At 48.3% G+C, this 19,638-nt stretch overlaps 7 protein-coding genes across 7 annotated transcripts; 6 read left to right on the top strand and 1 right to left on the bottom strand.

Annotated features, from left to right (window-relative positions):
• Window positions 1-293: 293 nt before the first annotated feature.
• On the top strand, window positions 294-1,453 carry N7479_003370 (alpha/beta hydrolase; the record flags this gene model as incomplete). The annotated part of the gene is made up of 2 exons (XM_057251067.1): window positions 294-527; window positions 587-1,453. 2 exons carry the CDS (start codon window positions 294-296, stop codon window positions 1,451-1,453), a joined length of 1,101 nt encoding a protein of 366 aa, XP_057110392.1.
• A 701-nt stretch (window positions 1,454-2,154) lies between these two features.
• Window positions 2,155-3,054, top strand: N7479_003369 (uncharacterized protein; the record flags this gene model as incomplete). The annotated part of the gene is made up of 1 exon (XM_057251066.1): window positions 2,155-3,054. One exon carries the CDS (start codon window positions 2,155-2,157, stop codon window positions 3,052-3,054), a length of 900 nt encoding a protein of 299 aa, XP_057110391.1.
• Window positions 3,055-6,883: 3,829 nt separating this feature from the next.
• On the top strand, window positions 6,884-7,573 carry N7479_003368 (putative GPI anchored cell wall protein; the record flags this gene model as incomplete). Its single annotated transcript, XM_057251065.1, has 3 exons — window positions 6,884-6,981; window positions 7,036-7,181; window positions 7,251-7,573. 3 exons carry the CDS (start codon window positions 6,884-6,886, stop codon window positions 7,571-7,573), a joined length of 567 nt encoding a protein of 188 aa, XP_057110390.1.
• A 1,050-nt stretch (window positions 7,574-8,623) lies between these two features.
• N7479_003367 (ribonucleotide-diphosphate reductase subunit RNR1) lies at window positions 8,624-11,390 on the top strand (the record flags this gene model as incomplete). The annotated part of the gene is made up of 3 exons (XM_057251064.1): window positions 8,624-8,642; window positions 8,777-8,934; window positions 8,991-11,390. 3 exons carry the CDS (start codon window positions 8,624-8,626, stop codon window positions 11,388-11,390), a joined length of 2,577 nt encoding a protein of 858 aa, XP_057110389.1.
• Window positions 11,391-12,024: 634 nt separating this feature from the next.
• On the top strand, window positions 12,025-13,136 carry N7479_003366 (fumarylacetoacetate hydrolase family protein; the record flags this gene model as incomplete). Its single annotated transcript, XM_057251063.1, has 4 exons — window positions 12,025-12,301; window positions 12,371-12,507; window positions 12,591-12,960; window positions 13,030-13,136. 4 exons carry the CDS (start codon window positions 12,025-12,027, stop codon window positions 13,134-13,136), a joined length of 891 nt encoding a protein of 296 aa, XP_057110388.1.
• Window positions 13,137-14,025: 889 nt separating this feature from the next.
• Window positions 14,026-14,886, bottom strand: N7479_003365 (RlpA-like double-psi beta-barrel domain-containing protein; the record flags this gene model as incomplete). Its single annotated transcript, XM_057251062.1, has 1 exon — window positions 14,026-14,886. The coding sequence occupies one exon, from the start codon at window positions 14,884-14,886 to the stop codon at window positions 14,026-14,028; it is 861 nt and encodes a 286-aa protein (XP_057110387.1).
• A 3,304-nt stretch (window positions 14,887-18,190) lies between these two features.
• On the top strand, window positions 18,191-19,479 carry N7479_003364 (Glycosyl transferase family 25; the record flags this gene model as incomplete). The annotated part of the gene is made up of 4 exons (XM_057251061.1): window positions 18,191-18,361; window positions 18,417-18,560; window positions 18,608-18,675; window positions 18,723-19,479. 4 exons carry the CDS (start codon window positions 18,191-18,193, stop codon window positions 19,477-19,479), a joined length of 1,140 nt encoding a protein of 379 aa, XP_057110386.1.
• Between the last annotated feature and the right edge of the window lie 159 nt (window positions 19,480-19,638).

Below are 19,638 nucleotides of genomic sequence, written 5' to 3'. Positions count from 1 at the left end.
CAAAGTTGACTGACTACCACCTTGGAATGAATATATATTTAGAATAATGTGAGGGTAATTGAGTATGTTTTACGAAAGAGTGGCATGCTACGATATATATAATATTAGACCACAGTTACCCCTTGCTTGAGTATTGGTTTCTCCGGTGCCGTGCATGATCTTCACCATGGGGATCAACAAACATTCAAGCCCAACGGAGGGAATTGGGCAAAAGCACCAGTGATTTCAACATACATAAATTCCCTGATAAACCTTGTTCTCCTTTATTGACCGCTGACCATCCTCTCTGCAAGATGCATGTGAAAACGGGATTGTTGTTAATGTGGGCAATGGCTGCGGCTTCAGGCTGGTGCGGGGAGGTGCCAGCTCGGCGATCGTATATGTATGTTGGAGGGCAATATATTCCGAATAATGCTGGCGAGCATGTCTTTGCGAATCAGATGTATGTGGAAAAACTTACTCCGACCACGGGCGTTACCAAGCCATATCCAATTGTCTTCATCCATGGACAAGGTCAAACAGGCACTGTACGTATCATTGACGATCTCTTCTCTACCTTCCCAAAAGTTAACCATGATATTCGCAGAATTGGCTTAACAAGCCCGACGGAGGTGAAGGCTGGGCCTCCTACTTTCTTTCTCAAGGATACGCATGCTATATAATTGATCAAACCTTCCGCGGCCGCAGTGCCTGGTTCCCTGGCAATGGAACGCTGAGCACCTACAGTGCCGAGCTGGTGCAACAGCGCTTCTCTGCATCGAAGCTGTACAATCTCTGGCCACAGGCGTCGCTGCACACCCAATGGAACGGGACGGGCCTCATGGGCGACCCAAATTTCGACGCTTACTATTCCTCGACGGTCGAGTTCCTTAGTTCAGCAACCTATCAGCAGTCCACCGTCCAGGCCGCTGGCGCCGCCCTGCTCGACACCATCGGATCTCCGGTAATCCTCCTCTCCCACTCCCAGGGCGGATCTATGCCCTGGCTCATTGCAGATGTGCGCCCGAATCTCGTCCACTCGATTGTCTCGATCGAACCCAGCGGCCCTCCATTCCAGGACGCCGTCTTCGGCAACTCCTCCGCACGCGCTTACGGACTTACTGATATCCCACTAACCTACTCGCCCCCCGTGGCTGATCCGGTTGATCTCGTGAAATACGTTATCCCTTCCAACTCGCCCTTGTATTCCGACTGTGTAATCCAGGCCGATTCCCCCGCACCGAGACAGCTCGTCAATCTCGCTCATGTGCCCGTCCTAGTCCTGACCAGTGAATCGTCTTACCATGCGCCGTATGACTGGTGTACGGTACGGTTTCTGCAACAGGCAGGCGTCCCGGCGCAACACCTCCAGCTGGGGGATATCGGTATCCATGGAAATGGACATATGGTGTTCATGGAAAAGAATAGTCTGCAAGTTGCCGCTGTTCTACAGCATTGGATGGAGCAGACTTGATTTTTTTTGGAGATCCAAAACTTTGTTTGTTTGGTCAAAGCTAAACATTTTCCTTCGATACACTGCGATCCGTCAAAGCATGTGGTTCTTCGATGAGGTGCTCCGATCAAAGTAAGAGCTTGCGCCCCGCCTCATATTCAAGAGGCTTGAAGCGCTCTTTAGATTACGTATTCGTCAAGGAGGTACTAGGTTCCCTATGACGAAGGGTAGCAAGAGTGCGGGGGTGGGGGGGGGGGGGGGGGGGTTTAGGTGGAGTTGAAGCCTAGGTCAAGGAGGGCATTCGTGTTGTTTGTCTCCTATGGCTTTCGCGAGTCACTATAACTAAATAATAATCCATAGTTTGTACTAATTGCGATGAAAATTTTGATTAGAGTGGGATGAATATTCGGGTGTAATAGTTGTGTTTAGTCCACTGGGATGCCCACAGGTGCTCTGGCACCTATATATTGGATGTTTTATGGAAGCAAGACCGTCAAAAAAGACATTTGAAAGAGGTTCTTACTATAATGTGTCTAATATCATCGACGGATCAAATTATATGAAGATGCAGGGAGCGGTGAAGCGGCTTCTATAGCTGCTATCCATCCATGGATCGATGAATGTGTCAAACCCAACTTGCAACTTACAGCTTGCATCTTACTTACATCTTACATCCATCAAAATCCCATCTGCTTTTGGTTGAATTCCCATCACATCCCACAATGCCACCTCACAGATCTTCTTTGAGGCTCCGCCTCCCACCCGGACATGTTGTGCTAAAGTTTTCTCTCTCGGGCATACGGATAGAGGGAAAGAAAATCTGCGAGTCACTGAAAGAGAACAGTGATGGAAATCAATGGATCGTTATTCTCGGCCTAACGCCAAAAGCCATCGAAATTCTCGACGACGAGCGCTGTGATGATCTTGGGGGAATTTCATACCGTTTCCGGTGGGAAGGAAGCACGGGGCTTATCAAGGTAATCCCGCCTGGAATGATCCACGGGATAGTCAGACAAAATCTCAGCAGTGTAATCGGGAGAAAACTCGAGTCAATGGGATTGTCATGGAAGGAATGGAGGTGGATTGGAAGGGCCACACATAAGCCTGCAGCTCCTGTTAGCAAAGGCAAGCAGGCCGATCAAGCCTTCATACCACCATCCCGTTTTCGTGGCCGAATCAGACCCTCAGGGTTGTGGCCGACCCTAGTGATTGAGACAGGTGTACTAGAGTCACTTCCGCGCCTACGTCTCAATGCAAGAGAGTGGCTTACCAATCCGGGCAAAAAGGTCCGCATTGTTGTCCTGATTATCATCACAAAATCCGAAATCACCTTTGAGAGATGGGAATTAGCTCCTGTCCCCGTGTCATACCCTCTAATCGATGGGCTGTGCCAACAAAACTGCAGTATTCCCCCTCCAACACCAGCGGTATCTGTTCAGCAAGTCTACTCTGCACAGCAAGTGCATGTGAGCGCAAATCAGGTGCTGGGGGCTCCCTTGGTCCTCCCATTTCATGCAGTATATAACCGACCCCCTCAGGAAGGAGAAGGCGATATCCTAATTGGAAAGAAGGATTTAGAATATATCACAGAGTCGGACATAGGTACTCACTTCTCTTTTTGAGGTTCCATGCCCCTTGCTGTATCAGTAGTATTATGGCATGTTGATTGCTGTTCTCTAATTGCTCAATTCCAGTTCTGTTTACTCAGTTCCAGTCAACAAAGTCCAATTCATTTAATAAAGCAATGGGCCAGCCAGTTCCAAATGTATCCTTTGTTGCTAAGTGATTCAATCATGGTCACTGTTATCTAGACGATGTAAGCATATTTTACTAAATCTAGCGAGTGCGATCCACATCCCAACCCTCCATCTTGGAAGGTTATACGTAGTAGTGATGCGGAGATGATTTACCTAGAATAGTAGTGAATTCGTTCATATAACTCTGCGAACGAAGGTAATGAAGAGACCGTTACTACCCCGGATCATTACCTCAATGTCATCCGTCTGCTGCTCTATAGATTCGAGAGTTGTGTAGAGGGTCCGTAACTCTTCAAAGCGTGATCTCCTGTTGATATTAGCCTACAATAACGTAAACATTGGCAGCGCGGCTAAATTCTAAGCGTGAGTTAAGGAGATCATTTTGCAGCTCGCGTAGTCGTTGTTCGAGACGGTCATAGTGTTCAGATTTATTTTTCTGTCTTAGTATGACAAAACTTCGGCTTTTCATTGAGCAAAAGTTGTCTTCAATCCAATATATTTGACAAAGTTCAACCTCACAGCGATGGTGAAATTGCAGTAGATCTAGGACCTAGACCATCAAGCAAGGGTCTCCTTCTTAGTCCCGAGGTTTAGGCGGGATAAACATACGACATCGAGGATTGCCGAGGACTGCCCTCTTAAACTGGCAGATATCTTGCAAGGGTGTCATGTCGCTAGCAAAAGCAGTGTAGCCCTCAAGGATCCGGTTGACACGTATCTCGAAGGTGTAAGGATCTCTCCTTTTGTATTGATGGTTGACAAGTCTCTCGAACCGTAGGTATGTATCTTGACATGGTGGACTCTAGCACGTATCGTTTCCTACGTTTAAAATGATACGTGAGGGGAGTCCGATTACATGTGTATTGTTTGATAGTGGGAAGAAATGACGGAGAAAGAGAGTAGAGGGGAAAAATTGGACTGAAGATATAAACGGGAGAGTACTGAGGTAGAATCTACATTGCAATCTACTGATTATTAGTATTCTATACATCTAAAGACACCTGAAGACATCCAATGCGGCCACCTAGGCAGATTACTTAAGTCGCACATAATTGGAACCTTCCAAGGAAGGTCCCAAGGTTGCGTAGGTGAGTATAACCTGGGGCGTGCCTTCCTCATTCCTCCATAAGCAAATTCACATCCACGTATATCCTTTTTCAACCTGTCACCGTTTCCTTTCACATATCGGACCACCCCCGCCAACTCTCTAATCGTGAGTCAAGAATTTAGCATTGCTCGTTCGCTTGCTAATTTCTTCTTGCCTCTAGTTACATCGATGGGATCAATATCCCTACCACATACGCCAGTTTGTGGCATCATACAAGCATGCCAATGGGCCACAGCCCACGAAGAAAGGACACTTCTAGGCCATTGATGGTATCAATGAACGCACAAGCGGACCGAGAGATACCACCTCACATAACACTTTTTCATCCATCTCTCTTAACCTTGAGCGTGAAATCCTCCAGGTGAACGAGGATTGAAAACGCCTTGACAAGCCAACTTACGATACCTCCTGGTGGCTGTCTCCGAGACTTTCTGCGCCTCAAGTGCATCGTTCCGATACTTGGAGTCCTTGCAAAACTCAGGCAGCATCTATCGGACGACGGAAACTATTTTGCGATGACCGAGCCCCTTTGCAATCGTCCGAGACGACCACAAGCAAAGAATGAATACGCAATACTCGATGCTCCGATCATATGCTCTTGGATAAAAAGTCTTTCCGCGCACTCATAGGAAAGTTCACCCCATCTGCACTTCCAATTGCCCGTACCGTCGAAGGTATCAAACACCTTCACCACACCTTTGAGCCTCTTGACTTAGAGGTATACGCCAACAACCCCTGATGAATAACCGAGAAAGAAGCTGGCAAAGTGAGCAACGATATTGTTTTGCACTTATCGGGGACACCGTGAAGATCCTAGTCATATCCCGTCCGGCCGACGCGATCCCCAAGATCGATGGTTATGGGTCACCAACAGACACCGATAGACAGATGAGAGGGCGGTGCAAGCTCTACAAGGGGCAAATTCGTGAGAAACGAAGAGTCTTGAAATCAGGCTAGCCCTCTAGATGGATTTTCGACTCTGCTATCCGCTACCATCACTGTCGCTCATTTGACCAAGGTCAGAAATCCTCCCTTGGAGGCTCAACCTAGTGTTTGGGGACTTCAAGTGTAGCGTGAGAGGAGAGACTGCTCGTCTATCTCGGGCACTATTATTTTGCAAAAAGAGGGTAAGCTGAGGGCAGCCGGAGAGTTAGAAGCTCCATGGGTGATGGGTGTGAGCTAAATTTTCACCAGAAACGAGCACAACTTCTGACAGAAACTCGTGCAAGCAATCATGTATATGGGGAATCTATACCACAACCATGGGTTTGTCGGCACCTATGACAAGAGAAACATGGATGCGAAAAAATCATTCCCTATATACCAACCACATCAGTACAAATTCGAGAATTTCGGGTTCCCATGATGGTCTGGCGGCCGAGGATTTTGCATGGATGGGATGAAGAGAGATTCCGAGGTGAATGAGTTAATCAACTTCACAGAGATAAATCCAGATTTCAACTCACACCAAGTGGATTTAGGGATATGAAGATAAATTAACTGTTAATCTTATACAAAGTATCAGTCTTGCTGAAATTTGAAAGTAACAGTAAGTAAGGGATACCCTCGAGGGCAATAGTATACATCTAAGACTCAATTAAGTCAAAGCTGTAGCTGTTTAAACCCTCACGCCTGTCGACTCATCAGGTATCGCTTCTACGCTGATAGTGAATGAGATATGGGTACCGCGCTTAAGCATTATCCATTTCCAGGGCCTATTCATTTGACATGAAATCATTTATATCCCCTTTTAATTCGATTTGCTGCAGATATGGCAATTTTATAAGACACTTCGTTCTAGTGCTACAGCACTGTATGAATAGATCTGAGCATACTCTGTAGAAGGATAATTAGTTGAAATGTTAGTATTACTATGTAGAGACCTAGGTAGGATTGTCCTACCACATTAGTACAATGTACATCTTGTTGTTTTGCCTTTAATTTGCTGTGAAACATTTAAAACTGAAAGTTATTAATAGAGCTTGAATGCTCTAGTCCGTATCTGGACCAGCCACCAAGACACATGAAATTAATGGAAAGAACTGTCTCACTTCGAATGCTACAGAATACCACCCCTAAGATGATATATTTTGAAATTTAACCTCCTAAGTAGCACAATATTCATATAGTCACTCCTTAGCCGAACTGGCACTCCTATATCTGGGGGATTGGTCCCTGACGCTAACCCGCTTTCGAACCAAAGTGCGACAAGCCATAGGAAACAAAAAATATCTGTATTGATATAACAGGTATTGTAAAGTACCCTTAATATGAGAAACACAATAATAGAGGTACATCTCTGTAATGTCCCTGGTGTACCGTAACAGACCCTGACCCCCATCTCCAGATTGGGTGCGACGAAACTGCGGTTGCCCCAATTTCCCCCCCGTTTCTTGTATTTCCCGTTTCCTCTGGTCGAGACCTTATCTTCCTTTCTACATACTTCGTCACTCTTTGTCCTTCACTTTTCACACTCTTTCTACAGTCGCTCTTTAGCCCACACTCTTTTACTCCTGACTCGCTGTGCGATCCTGAATCCAATCATTTATCCAATTTCCCCCAATTTCAAATCTCCAATCTTTCATCATGCTCTTCAACAAGTCCATCTTCGCCGTTGCCATCGTGGCTCTGGCCAATGTCGTGACTGCCACGCAGACCCCTGCCTGTGTTCTTAAGGTCATCGGGTAGGTTCGAAGGAATGGAATGCTCAGTGGAAGTCCGGAGCTGATGACATCTAGCAACCAACCCAACCCGGCCGATTCGCAGACTATCTGTGGCTCCAGCGCCAGCAAGATCCAGTCCGCCATCTCCAGCAACTGTGCCGATAGCGAGGCCTCCCTGAAGTTCTTCGTCGACAACTGCGCCCAGCTCGGCCACAAAGTTGGTAAGGATTCAACACACAACAGCACGTTACATCGTTGAATCGGTTACTTATTTGTTATCTTCTTTTTAGCGACTGTTGTCTCCACTACCCGTACCTCTACCGCGACCGGCACTTCTGAGAGCTCTACCGCCACCGGCTTCGTCACTGCTGTTTCCACTGGCGCCTCCGCCACCCACACTGGTTCCTCTGCCACCCACACTGGTGGTTCTACCGCCACTGGCACTGGCTCCAGCACTGGCTCCAGCACTAGCGCCGGTAGCACTGCTGCCGCCTCTGGATCTGGTAGCGCCGCGACCCCTTCGCCGACCTTCAACGCTGCCTCATCCGGCCGCCAGTTCTCCGCGACCACCTTTATTGCCGCGGTCTTCCTCGGCGCTGCTGCTTTGCTGTAAGAACCTGGCATTAACTGGGAGCACCCCAAAGTGAATATCAATGCGAGCATGGATTATTAGCCTTGATGTTGCTGCTTTCGATCTAATTTGAATCATCGTTATTGAGGGATTTGCTTCGAATTCTCTAATATGTTGCTCGTCTGATGCCAATATTTGAATACCTTGAACTTTTATCTTCTTATTTGCCAAAATCGCATTGATTTAGGTGCTCTTCACCTTACCACATAGCTAGTTGAAAATGCCCGAGTCTGCCTCAATTTCCAATCAATCGGTTGATGTAAACATATTCCAATGAGCCCACAGCATGTTTCCTCTATAGAAGAGAATAAACAGTCTATACAAACTCCCGAGATCATCCCCGTACACCCCTTGATCAGAAGGCCACAGGTACAACGTACATGTAGATCCATCACATCGATGCGTAATGCAGCAAGGGTTCCAAGGTTGGGATCGAGCATCTTGGTGTTACATATGATGTTGATGAGGATATGGTGGGGTAAACCTCAAGCTGTCAAAGATCAACTTAATCTAGCAGTGGAATTTAAAGATCATCTGAGCCGGAATGCTTCAGGCCGTTCGGCGACAGCCCTTCCGGTAGCATGGCACCCATGCGCGACCACTCGCGTGTTCACGTGACCGATCACGACCTGCAATTTGGCTGCAAGTACTATTTCACCGCCTTCTGTATCCCCACTAGTCAACCCACACCAAGGTCCTTGGTATCATTGCGCTAACCGTATCTGGTATAAATTGATGTTTTCTGCCTGGCAGGATTGAGGTTTGGAAGGAAAAGGTGGATCCCTCTGTTGGTAAGCTGAAAAAACGCGGGCACGCGAGACAACGCGTCCAGTCAACCAAAGATTCCTCTGCCCCTCTGATCTTTCTTCTTCTCACACCCCTCTACGGGCTTCATACATTCATCTTTCCCCCTTCTTCTATACTCTAATAGCATTTCAATTCTCCGGCTACCGTGATCTTGATACCCCTGTTCTACACCTGTTCACTTCTTTCTATTATTTTCAGCCCCTACCAAAGTGATCACTATTCAAAATGTTTGTCTACAAGAGAGGTAAGTGCATACATGATTTTCTGATATACAGAGGCATTGGTGGCTAGAGATAGCTTCTGCCCCTTCATCTCGCCACAGCCATCTGGCTTTGCCACACTCCTCAGATCAAGGGCTAACATGAATTGGAACTGCAGATGGACGTAAGGAACGCGTGCAGTTCGACAAAATCACCGCACGTGTCTCGAGGCTCTGTTATGGCCTCGACCCCGACCACGTTGATGCTGCAGCCATCACCCAGAAGGTCATCTCTGGTGTCTACCAGGGTGTTGGCACCGTCGAGCTGGATAACTTGGTATGTTCGCTTGCTTGCCCCCAGCCTGTGGCATTATGTTAACCCTTCCATCTCAGGCCGCCGAGACCGCTGCATACATGACCGTTACACACCCCGACTACGCCATTCTCGCTGCACGTATCGCCGTTTCAAACCTCCACAAGCAAACAAAAAAGCAGTTCTCTATGGTCATCTCCGATCTCTACCATTATGTGAACCCCAAGAACAACAAGCCTGCTCCTATGATCTCACAGAAACACTACGAGATCGTTATGAAGCATGCTGAGGAGCTTAACTCGGCCATTGTGTATGACCGTGACTTCAACTACAACTTCTTCGGATTCAAGACCCTCGAGCGTTCATACCTTCTTCGGATTAACGGCAATGTTGCTGAGCGTCCCCAGCACTTGCTCATGCGTGTTGCTGTCGGAATCCACGGTGAGGACATTGAGAAGGCCATTGAGACATACCACCTGATGTCCCAGAAGTTCTTCACTCACGCCTCCCCCACTCTGTTCAATGCCGCTACTCCTCAGCCCCAGCTTGCATCTTGCTTCCTGGTTGATATGAGCGCTGACAGCATTGAGGGTATCTACGATACTCTCAAGACCTGTGCCATGATCTCTAAGACCGCTGGTGGTATTGGTCTGAATGTTCACCGCATTCGTGCTACCGGTTCTTACATTGGTGGAACCAACGGCTCCTCCAACGGTATTGTTCCTATGCTGCGCGTGTTCAATAACACCGCACGTTATGTGGACCAGGGTGGTAACAAGCGCCCTGGTGCCTTTGCTATCTACCTGGAGCCGTGGCACGCCGATGTCTTCGAGTTCCTCGATCTGCGGAAGAACCACGGTAAGGAGGAGGTTCGTGCTCGTGACCTTTTCTACGCCTTGTGGACCCCCGATCTCTTCATGAAGCGTGTTGAGGCCAACGGCGATTGGACACTCTTCTGCCCCAACGAGGCCCCCGGCCTGGCTGATGTCTACGGTGAGGAGTTCGATGCTCTCTACGAGAAGTACGAGCAGGAGGGACGTGGCCGCAAGACCATCAAGGCTCAGAAGCTCTGGTACGCCATTCTCGAGGCCCAGACTGAGACTGGTAACCCCTTCATGCTCTACAAGGATGCTTGCAACAAGAAGAGTAACCAGAAGAACCTGGGTACTATTCGTAGCTCTAACCTGTGCACCGAGATCGTCGAGTACAGTGCCCCTGATGAGGTTGCTGTCTGCAACCTGGCTTCCCTCGCCCTCCCCACCTTTGTCGACGCTGCCCGAGGCGAGTATGACTTTGGCAGACTCCACGAGGTCGTGCAGGTTCTCGTTCACAACCTGAACAAGATCATTGATATTAACCACTACCCCGTTCCTGAGGCGAAGAAGAGCAACTTCCGTCACCGCCCCATCGCTCTCGGTGTCAACGGTCTTGCTGATGCCTTCCTGGCTCTGCGTCTGCCGTTCGACTCCCCTGAGGCCAGACAGCTCAACATCCAGATCTTCGAGACCATTTACCACGGTGCTTTGACTGCTTCCAACGAGATTGCCGCGAAGCTGGGTACATATGAGACTTACGCTGGCTCTCCCGTCTCGCAGGGTATCCTGCAGTACGACATGTGGGACCGCACCCCCACCGATCTCTGGGACTGGGCCTCCCTGAAGGCTAAGATCGCCGAGACTGGTGTCCGCAACAGTCTGCTGGTCGCCCCTATGCCTACTGCCAGTACCAGTCAGATCCTGGGCTTCAACGAGTGCTTCGAGCCCTACACCTCGAACATCTACTCCCGCCGTGTCCTGGCTGGTGAGTTCCAGGTTGTCAACCCTTGGCTCCTGAAGGACCTGGTCGACCTCGGCCTGTGGTCCGACAACATGAAGAACCGCATCATCGCCGATGGTGGCTCCGTCCAGAACATCCCCAACATCCCCGCCGATATCAAGGCCCTGTACAAGACCGTCTGGGAGATCTCCCAGCGCACCATTCTGCAGATGGCCGCCGACCGCGGTGCCTTCATTGATCAGTCGCAGTCCCTCAACATCCACTTGAAGGAGCCCACCATGGGCAAGCTCACCAGCATGCACTTCGCCGGCTGGAAGATGGGTCTCAAGACCGGCATGTACTACCTGCGCACCATGGCCGCTTCCGCCCCTATCCAGTTCACCGTCGATCAGGAACAGCTCCTGGTTGAGGATACCAACGTTGCTCGCTCTAAGAAGCGTACCGTTGCCACCGGTGCCTCTGCTTACTCAGCCATTCCCCGTGCCGAGGCCGCTGTTGTCAAGGCCGCCGCTCCCGTCCAGGAGACCCCTCGCACTGTGGTTGCACCCGTTGCTGCTGCTCCTGCTGTCGAGGCCAAGACTGAGGTCGCTGATGATGAGCCTGAAGATGCCGAGAGCAGGGCAAAGGAGGGCGATATCTTCTCCGATGCTGCTCTGCAGTGCAGCATCGAGAACAAGGATGCTTGCATCATGTGCCAGGGTTAAGTTTCATTTCCCCTTGAATGCTTTTGGATGTTTCCCTTTGAGTTCTGTGCATGGTCATGTCTTCTGTCGTGGCTTCTCACGTGTACCCATATTATGATTTTGATGGACCTTTTTTTTTCCTTTGTGATTCGGCGTTGGTAAATGATATTTCCTGGATTTCGTTATTATTACTTCAATAAAGTGTTATGTTATTTATTCATTCTTTCCTTGTAGACTTCGTAGATCAAGTGTAGACTTGACTTCCTCAACTGGAAATGCCAGAAAAAAAGACCAACGGTCAAAAGCAATACTCACGTTTTGATATCTATCTTCGGCAAAGAAGAGACTCGATTGAATCCAATGCCCTTAAGAGATAATAGCCTACACTACAAGGAATCTAGCTCGCACATCGACCAATCTGAAAGATTATAACAGCTAGACCCTAGTTTCCCCGAATCCTCTAATTCCCCATTCGATTAAATCCCAAACACACCCCATCCCGGAACTACACCCGGCAACCCCGATCTACCCGATCTATACCCGTCACAACGACAGTAAAGAACCATATAACCCCTCAACCCCAGAATGAATGCCCCTCTAGTATCCAATTTCAACTAGAAAACGAAAACCCCAAGACCAAAACCAGAAACCCGAAATGTCCCTCCCGTGGAAACGCCTAATCCGCTTTATCGCCACAGACGGCCGCACCCTACGCGGCGAGCCAATCCTCCCCACCCCAACAACAGACCTGGGCTTCATAACCGAGTCAGACAAACTACAAGCCCGCGTGATCGAAGGCGACGATCTCTACGACACAACAGGTAAAACACGGGTCACAGATGAAATCGTCTCCGTGAAGACCGTCCTGGGCCCGTTGGCGCAGGCAGATGTCCCTATTCTGCGTTGTGTTGGATTGAACTATGCGAAGCATGGTAAGCTTTTTTATTTTCTTGGAATAAACAAAACCAAATAGCAGATACTGATACATCCCGTGTCAACAGTCAAAGAAGCAGGCCGCACCCCACCCCCATTCCCATTCATCTTCTTCAAGCCAAATACCACAATCCACGACCACGGTGTACCAGTCTCAATCCCACAGATTGCCCAGGATTCACAGGCAGATTACGAAGGCGAGCTGGTAAGACAAGTCCCCAGTCCTCTGTCTATATCCTACCTACGTAATACCTATATCCAGTGTCCAGTATACTAACAAACACCCAGTGTCTCGTAATCGGCCGTGATGCGAGGAACGTCTCCCCGGAGAACGCACTTTCCTACGTAGCCGCGTACACAGTCGGCAACGACATTTCCGCGCGCAAGCTACAGCGCGACCCGGGTCTCGCGGGCCGAGTCCCGCAATGGGGATTCTCGAAGGGCTTTGATACCTTCGCACCACTGGGACCGTGTCTTGTTGCCGCGAGCGAGATTGAGGATCCTAGTAAGCTACTGCTGAAGACGATTGTTGATGGGGAGGTTAGACAGGAGGAGTATGTTGCGGATCTTTTGTTTGATTGTGCGTATCTTGTGTCGTATCTTTCGCAGGGGACGACGTTGCAGAAGGGGAGTGTTATTATGACTGGGACGCCGGGTGGTGAGTTTTGTATTTCTTTTCGTTTTTATTTGGGATGGAATTGGTTGAGCTGACTTGTTTTTTTGTTAGGTGTCGGCGCTGGTCTTTCGCCGCCTAAGTACCTTGTTCCTGGGACGCAGATGGATGTTTTTATTGATGGGATTGGAACGCTGAGAAATGGCGTGGTGTTTGATTGAACTGGATTATGTGGTTGTTGATCGTTGATGGGGCTTAGGGCTAGATTATAGACAGGCAAAACATAGAGATCGCCAGAGCACATTCTCGGTCCAAATTTTACGAGAAATCGCATGAGAACTCTATACATCGCATAGCCTGGCTTGGCTGGAAAGCAAGGCCCGCAATTGAACATCCCAATCTAGGAGTGAGGCGCAGTTGTCTCAGCATGGACCAATACAGTCACTAGCCTTGCGTTGCTGCGGTTCATTTACCGTTCCTAAAAATAATGCGTGGATACTACTACGAATACTTGGGAGATTATTGGAGTAAAACAGACATAAGCCAGACGAAACGAAGTTCATTTAATGATCTTCTCCTGCAAGCACTTGATGTGCCATTCCTTTTTTTGGGGGGAATTTTTTCGTTTCACGAACATGATCATCGTAATCGTCATTGCCCTGTCGCATTTGCACGTTCGAGATCTCGTCAAGAGAATCAACGTCCATGGCTTACCAGCATGCGCGCAGGGATTGTAAGCGTATGTCTTGTGGCCGAATGGTCCATCATGAGGTGGTATTGCACAAGAAGGCGAAGAAGATTCTATGAACATGAAAAAATGGGGTAAAATGTGAATGCGGTCCACTAGGGACACGCGAAATGGTAAAAAGATCCAGGGTCAAATGAGTGGACGAAAGGTAAAAAAAAGGCCCGGCCTCTCCAAAAGTCGAATGATTGGGTTCTCGGGGAGACTGGGAAAGAAGGGAAGAAAATCACAGTAAAGTGAAAGAGAAAGAAGTAAAAGAAAGAGGAAATGGTCGTCAAGACCGTATCCACTTACGCAATCTACCAGAGATGTGTCCATTGTTCATGTTTATGGCCATCAACACCAACGCGCGGTCGACGCAACGTTTAATGGATGTACCACTTGGCGCCACTGACGCGGCCCTTGTCGAAGGGAGCCAGCTCGCCGAAGAAGTGACGGGACAGATCGACGGAGTTGTTATCGCAACCCATGCACTTGTCAACTACAATACCAGTGGCGGTCTGGCCGTTGTATGTGATAGTGACGGTCTTGCCGCAGTCGCTGTCGACCATGATTCCGTGAGGTAGGGCAAGAACGTTCTCGACGGTACCATCGTTGGTAGTGCCACAGGAGCTGGGGTTGGTACTGGTCGTGGCAGTGTCGTAGAAAGTAATTTCACCGTTGCAGGGGGAGCCCTCAGAGCAGGGGCCGGTGTGGCCGCTGCTGCCAGTGGTCTCGGTCTCAGTCTTGGCGGTATGGGTGTCAACGACGGGAGCGGGAGCGGGAGCGGGAGCTTCAGTCTCCACGACAGGAGGAGCGGCGGTGGTGGTGGAGGTAGTAGTGCGCGCAACATTCTCCAGTTCCTTGACAGGGGCCACAGCAGTAGTGACAGGAGCAGCAGTAGTGATAGGAGCAGCAGTAGTGACAGGAGCAGCGGTGGTGACAGGAGCAGCGGTAGTGGTGGAGGAGGAAGTCGAGGTGGAGGTAGTGGTGGGCACAACCTTCTCCTGCTCCTTGATAGGAGCCTCAGTAGTCGTAGCAGCGGCAGGAGTGGTAATGACAGCGTTGGCGACCTCAGGGAAGGCGTGAGTGGCCTGGGGGTAGATGGTGGTGGTGACATCGATGGTGGTCCAGACGATATCGGTGACGGTCTCCCAAACGACAGCGCGTTTGGCAATGGGAGCTGAGTGGCCAGTCAAAGCGAAGAAAGCGCCAGCAAGGGCGAGAGTCTTGATGATAGGAGCCATTGCGAAAGATGGGGATGGATATCTCAAGAGTGTGAATGTGTGAGGTTGTTTAAAGATTGATCAACTGCACAGCAGGAAAGGCACTCGAAAGGAATGTGAGTGTAAAATGAAGGAATGGGTTGAAAGAGGGAAGAAGGATGATGGGGAAGCCTGGACTCTTTATAAAATATCCACGTAAGGCACACAAAAGAGGGAAATGGCCCACTTTCATGTGTTGATACCCACTTATCCACCAAACCCATGGTCCTGATCAAGCCACGATCCCTATCGACTCGTTTGTTTTCTTTTTACATATCACACTCACATCCTACATATCCTAAAAGGTGTACGGAGTACGGGAATATTGCAATCTCAACTTCCCAGGTACCCGAGCCGGACGCCCCGGTCGATTCTCATTGGAACAAGAAAATGACCAGGGGGTGTTTGTGCCACCATTTTTCTCCTGGCCCTAATCTCTTCTGGGGATAGACTGACGGTTTACCTCAGCCGATCAAGCCTATTGGGGTTTCACGGCCCACATCTTTCCAAGGTTTGCCTTCTGGTACCTGAACTAATCGACCTATCAGCGGCCAATATTTCTTTCTTTTCTTTTCAACCTTAGAAGGTACACGGGGATATCATATCCGACCTCTTCTATCTTTACTGATATTCTAATATTCTAATATTGAGATCTCATCCTCATCTTTGGTCGCCTTGCAAACGTGTACAATGCACCCCAGGACCGGTTAGAATACTCCGGTCTTGTCGCCATCTTACTGTAAAGGATCCATACCATTGGACAATCCTACGGTAAGACAACCCGGGATCGGGGCCTATTTCACTTTTTTACTCCGTACTTGTATACTATTATTGTACTCCATACAGGTAATTTAATCCCCACCAACGGTCTGGACTTGGTCTGAGTTTTCAAGCCGTTTTATAATTTTTTTTTTTTTTTTTGTGGAATAGTGCCGATCTCTTAGATTTCTATTGTGTGAATTGATGTATACCATTTCAACGTCTATATCTATTGAGCCTTGCAATTATGTACATAGACTCTTCGCTTTCAAGATCTTGTATGTCTCACTGTACTCCGTATGCAAAGTACGGAGTGAGGAGTACCAGTACCCAACCCCTCTTCCCAGCCCTAATCAGTTATGACACAAAATGCAGGGCACAGGGCATGTACCCGGAACAACCTTGAACTGTTCCTACATAATCGATACCGGAAACCCGATCAGGGCGACTATCTTCCCACAAAATGCTAGTGCTCTGACTACCTCTGTGTATTCCAGACCGAACTATCCTCTTTCCGAGCCAGGAACCCTGTCACACACATGGTGTAAACTTGGAAATTCGGTTGACGTCCATACTGCGTACTATATTCCACTTCATCCAGTCCCCTCTGCTCCATTTGACCGAACATTTCCCCGGAACAAGATTGGATGATCGTAGTTAGATGGCATACATATATATATGCATTGTAATTGCAGATTTGAATCTAATGTAGGGTGGGGGGTTCGCACTAGAATTGTACTTCGTATTAATATTTGGAATGCTAAGCAGAGCTATTATTATTGCCATTGTCTTGGAATACGGGAGCCTAGATTTCGCATTTCGCAAGAGGCAAAGATGGCATGTCGATTTATAGTGGGTTCTTTACGTGGAATGTGAGATTCCAGATCCGAGATCCCGGCCCGGGCTTAAAGAATGCGATCCGTGGAATGGACCATCAAAGAAAAGACTTCGAATTAGTAGATAGCAGTATAAAGAAAACCCTTCCTTTCGTTCTAAACACATTTCTCTCAAATTAAACAAATGCCACAATGCCCCAGTGATGAAAACAAAAACAACCCAGAAAATATCTGTTTGTGGCAAAAATAGAAGCAAAGAAGCGAACTATGAAGCATGTGGCTTGCCAGGGATCCCCATCCAACCGACCTCGGAAGAGTACGGAGGATGTAGTTGACTATTATTAACAAAGAGGGGTGTTTGAAAGCCGTGTATCACGACTGGGAAGATTTATCCAATGAATATCTAGCTTGGATGAAACCGGGTTTCGTCCCGAGTATATGAATTGAGAGAATTGTAACTACATATCTTGAAAAATCAGCACAAGATCAGCAAAGAGGTCTGATATAGGTATATGGCGAAAGGGTGACTGTGATTGAGTGTATCCCCCGTAAATGGCGATCTGGCATAAACACAATATCCCTAATACCTCGAATCATAATTTCCGAAACTGGGTGGAGGATGAGCTGAGTCTAGATGGGGTTAAATTCCTCGGAAAGAATACTAGAAAATGTGCAAGAAGGAAAGAGCACCCTCTCTTCATCAATGTCCATGATTCTCATCTTACCTTGGAGTTTGTCGACTCTTGAGCAAATCCGCAAATAGGTCTTCAGTTCTCGGATGATTAACCCTCCCCCAGTTATTGAGCTTTTCAATGATTCAACCGATGCTCGATCGTACAGGAAACCACCCAGGATTTCAAGTATTCGATGAAGACTCACAGCACTAATAACAGGTACTACAATCCCGCGAGCACAGTACCTGAGGCTCTGGCGATATAATCATTTAACTGCATTTAACTAGCGCGCTTGAATGAGGATGCCGACCGACCAGTGGCAACTCAAGCCCAACTACGGAGGCCGAACGCGAAAATTTGAGCCAGAATTTTTATTTGCTTTTTCCAATAAAATACTAGTTTGTAATGCTGCTGTATAGGAAGCAGTACTTTCGATGTTGTAGGCGTATAACGCCTGATTTGAACATGATAGAGCCGGCATTGCTCTGGATGAAGGGGTATACTACGAGAAAGGGGAGCTAAAGTTGAGGAGTGAAACTAAGGAGAAAGTATAGGATAATTTGTCTTGGTAGCAAATCTAGGCTTGGACTGAAAGAGAACCCTTCTATATTAACAGGATTATTGTACTCCATATGGAGGGTAGAAACGAATATAAACAGGGGGGAGATAGGCACTTTGGGGGCGGGGGGGGGGGGGGGGAAGGGGGGGGGGGAGGGGTTGTCTAGGGGAGATTTCCCAGGTGTAAGTACCCCGTAGTACACATTTGATTCAATATGACTGAGACGGAGCATAAACGGAAATCAAAAGCAACCTTACTGTATTAGGACTAAACCATTACCAGCGTCAAATCGGCCTGGCGCAAATTTTCGAGATGATAATGCGCTGCTAAGGGCTGCTAGCGTGGCTTACATGACTCTAGACTAGGCCACTCATGTACCCTCAAATCACGGTCGCCTCCTGCGCGTTCAGGATGGTCAACGCATTTTTTTGTCTCTATTATTTCAATGACAACCGAGTATGGCATTTTCCCAGTTGCGCTTTGTACAGCTCCTCCTAGTCGTGTTCGGAGTCGCTTTCATCTTGTTCAAGCTACGACCGACCACTCATAGAGGAACCGCCCCCACCCAGCAGGTCTGGAGCGGCCCTAATTGGGATGACTTTGATGCCATTAGAAATGAAACCCTTGGGGTAATGATTCCACCTCAAGTTTCACCTGGAGATCTTTCGACTGATGGCTATTTAGGTTCAAAAAATCTTCGCCATTAATCTTATCAGCCGGCCTGACAAGCGGGATAATATCGTTCTGGGCTCATCTCTCAGTAATTTCCACGTCGACTGGATCGACGGCGTGACTCCGGACGAGGTAGATGCTAAATCCTATCCATATGTATGTTTTCGAAAGCTACACAATATACGCGCCGACTGACATTCCAGAACTGGAACCATGGCCATAAACGAACCGAGTACGCTGCCCGACGGGCGCATATAAATGGACTCCAACGGTATGTGCTTGAAACTACAATATTGACTTCAACTAATTATTCTCTAGAGTTGTCCAGGAGAGATTAGCCAGTGCTATTATTATGGAAGACGATGCCGACTGGGACGTATCGATCAAACTCCAGCTTGAGAGCTTCGCCCACGCAGTCCGAGCCCTCCAGCTTCAGGATACCCAGAAAATCCCCACCGAGTCACCATACGGCGATGACTGGGACATCCTATGGCTAGGCCACTGCGGTATGTCATGTAAAACCGACTTTCCATTTTACCTCACTCCGAATGATCCGACTATCCCAATGCCCCAACACTTCCTCCCCCTGTGGCGCGACCCTCCAACATTCGAGGGCCATGAGAGGGCAAATCATAGTCGACTTATCTGCACAGCAAGCGATGCAGTCTGCTCGATGTTTTATGCTGTGAGCTACAGAGGCGCACAAAGAATCCTCGCAGCACTGTCGGTGAACCCGTCCGGTCTTGCGGAGGAAATTGATATCGGTGCCCAGTTTGACGTCTCGCTCGGGCGTATCTGCGGCAATGGTTACTTGCGGTGTTTTGCACCTTACCCATCGATCACAGGTGGCTTCCATCAGGCAGGGCCAAGAGCAAAGTCTTCTGATATCCATGATGAGGTTGGTGAGGAAGAAGGCTTTTTCAGCTGGGGGGTGGTATACAGCACAATGCTCAATATAAACCGTATCTTGAAGGGAGAACTGACTATTCATGCTACATGGGACGATGTGGATGTGTTGGATGTTATTCCTGGAGATATAACAATGGAAAAGGGCGCTATTTACTCTCCAAAGTAGACCGGATCATTTATGTACTATAATGGACGAAGAAACATAGTAGATGTCCTCAATAGAATAGTCTGTGACTATGCTGGTTCTTCTTATTCAATCAGGTTATAGTGAGACAAATCGCATGGTGTTGATAAACAGGGGTGAAGGGGACACTGTCATAGATCT

Source organism: Penicillium vulpinum, assembly GCF_028829585.1.
Source record: "Penicillium vulpinum strain IBT 29486 chromosome Unknown utg000002l_segment0_segment0, whole genome shotgun sequence".
Classification (NCBI taxonomy): domain Eukaryota; kingdom Fungi; phylum Ascomycota; class Eurotiomycetes; order Eurotiales; family Aspergillaceae; genus Penicillium; species Penicillium vulpinum.
This window is presented reverse-complemented; position numbering and strand designations above follow the sequence as displayed.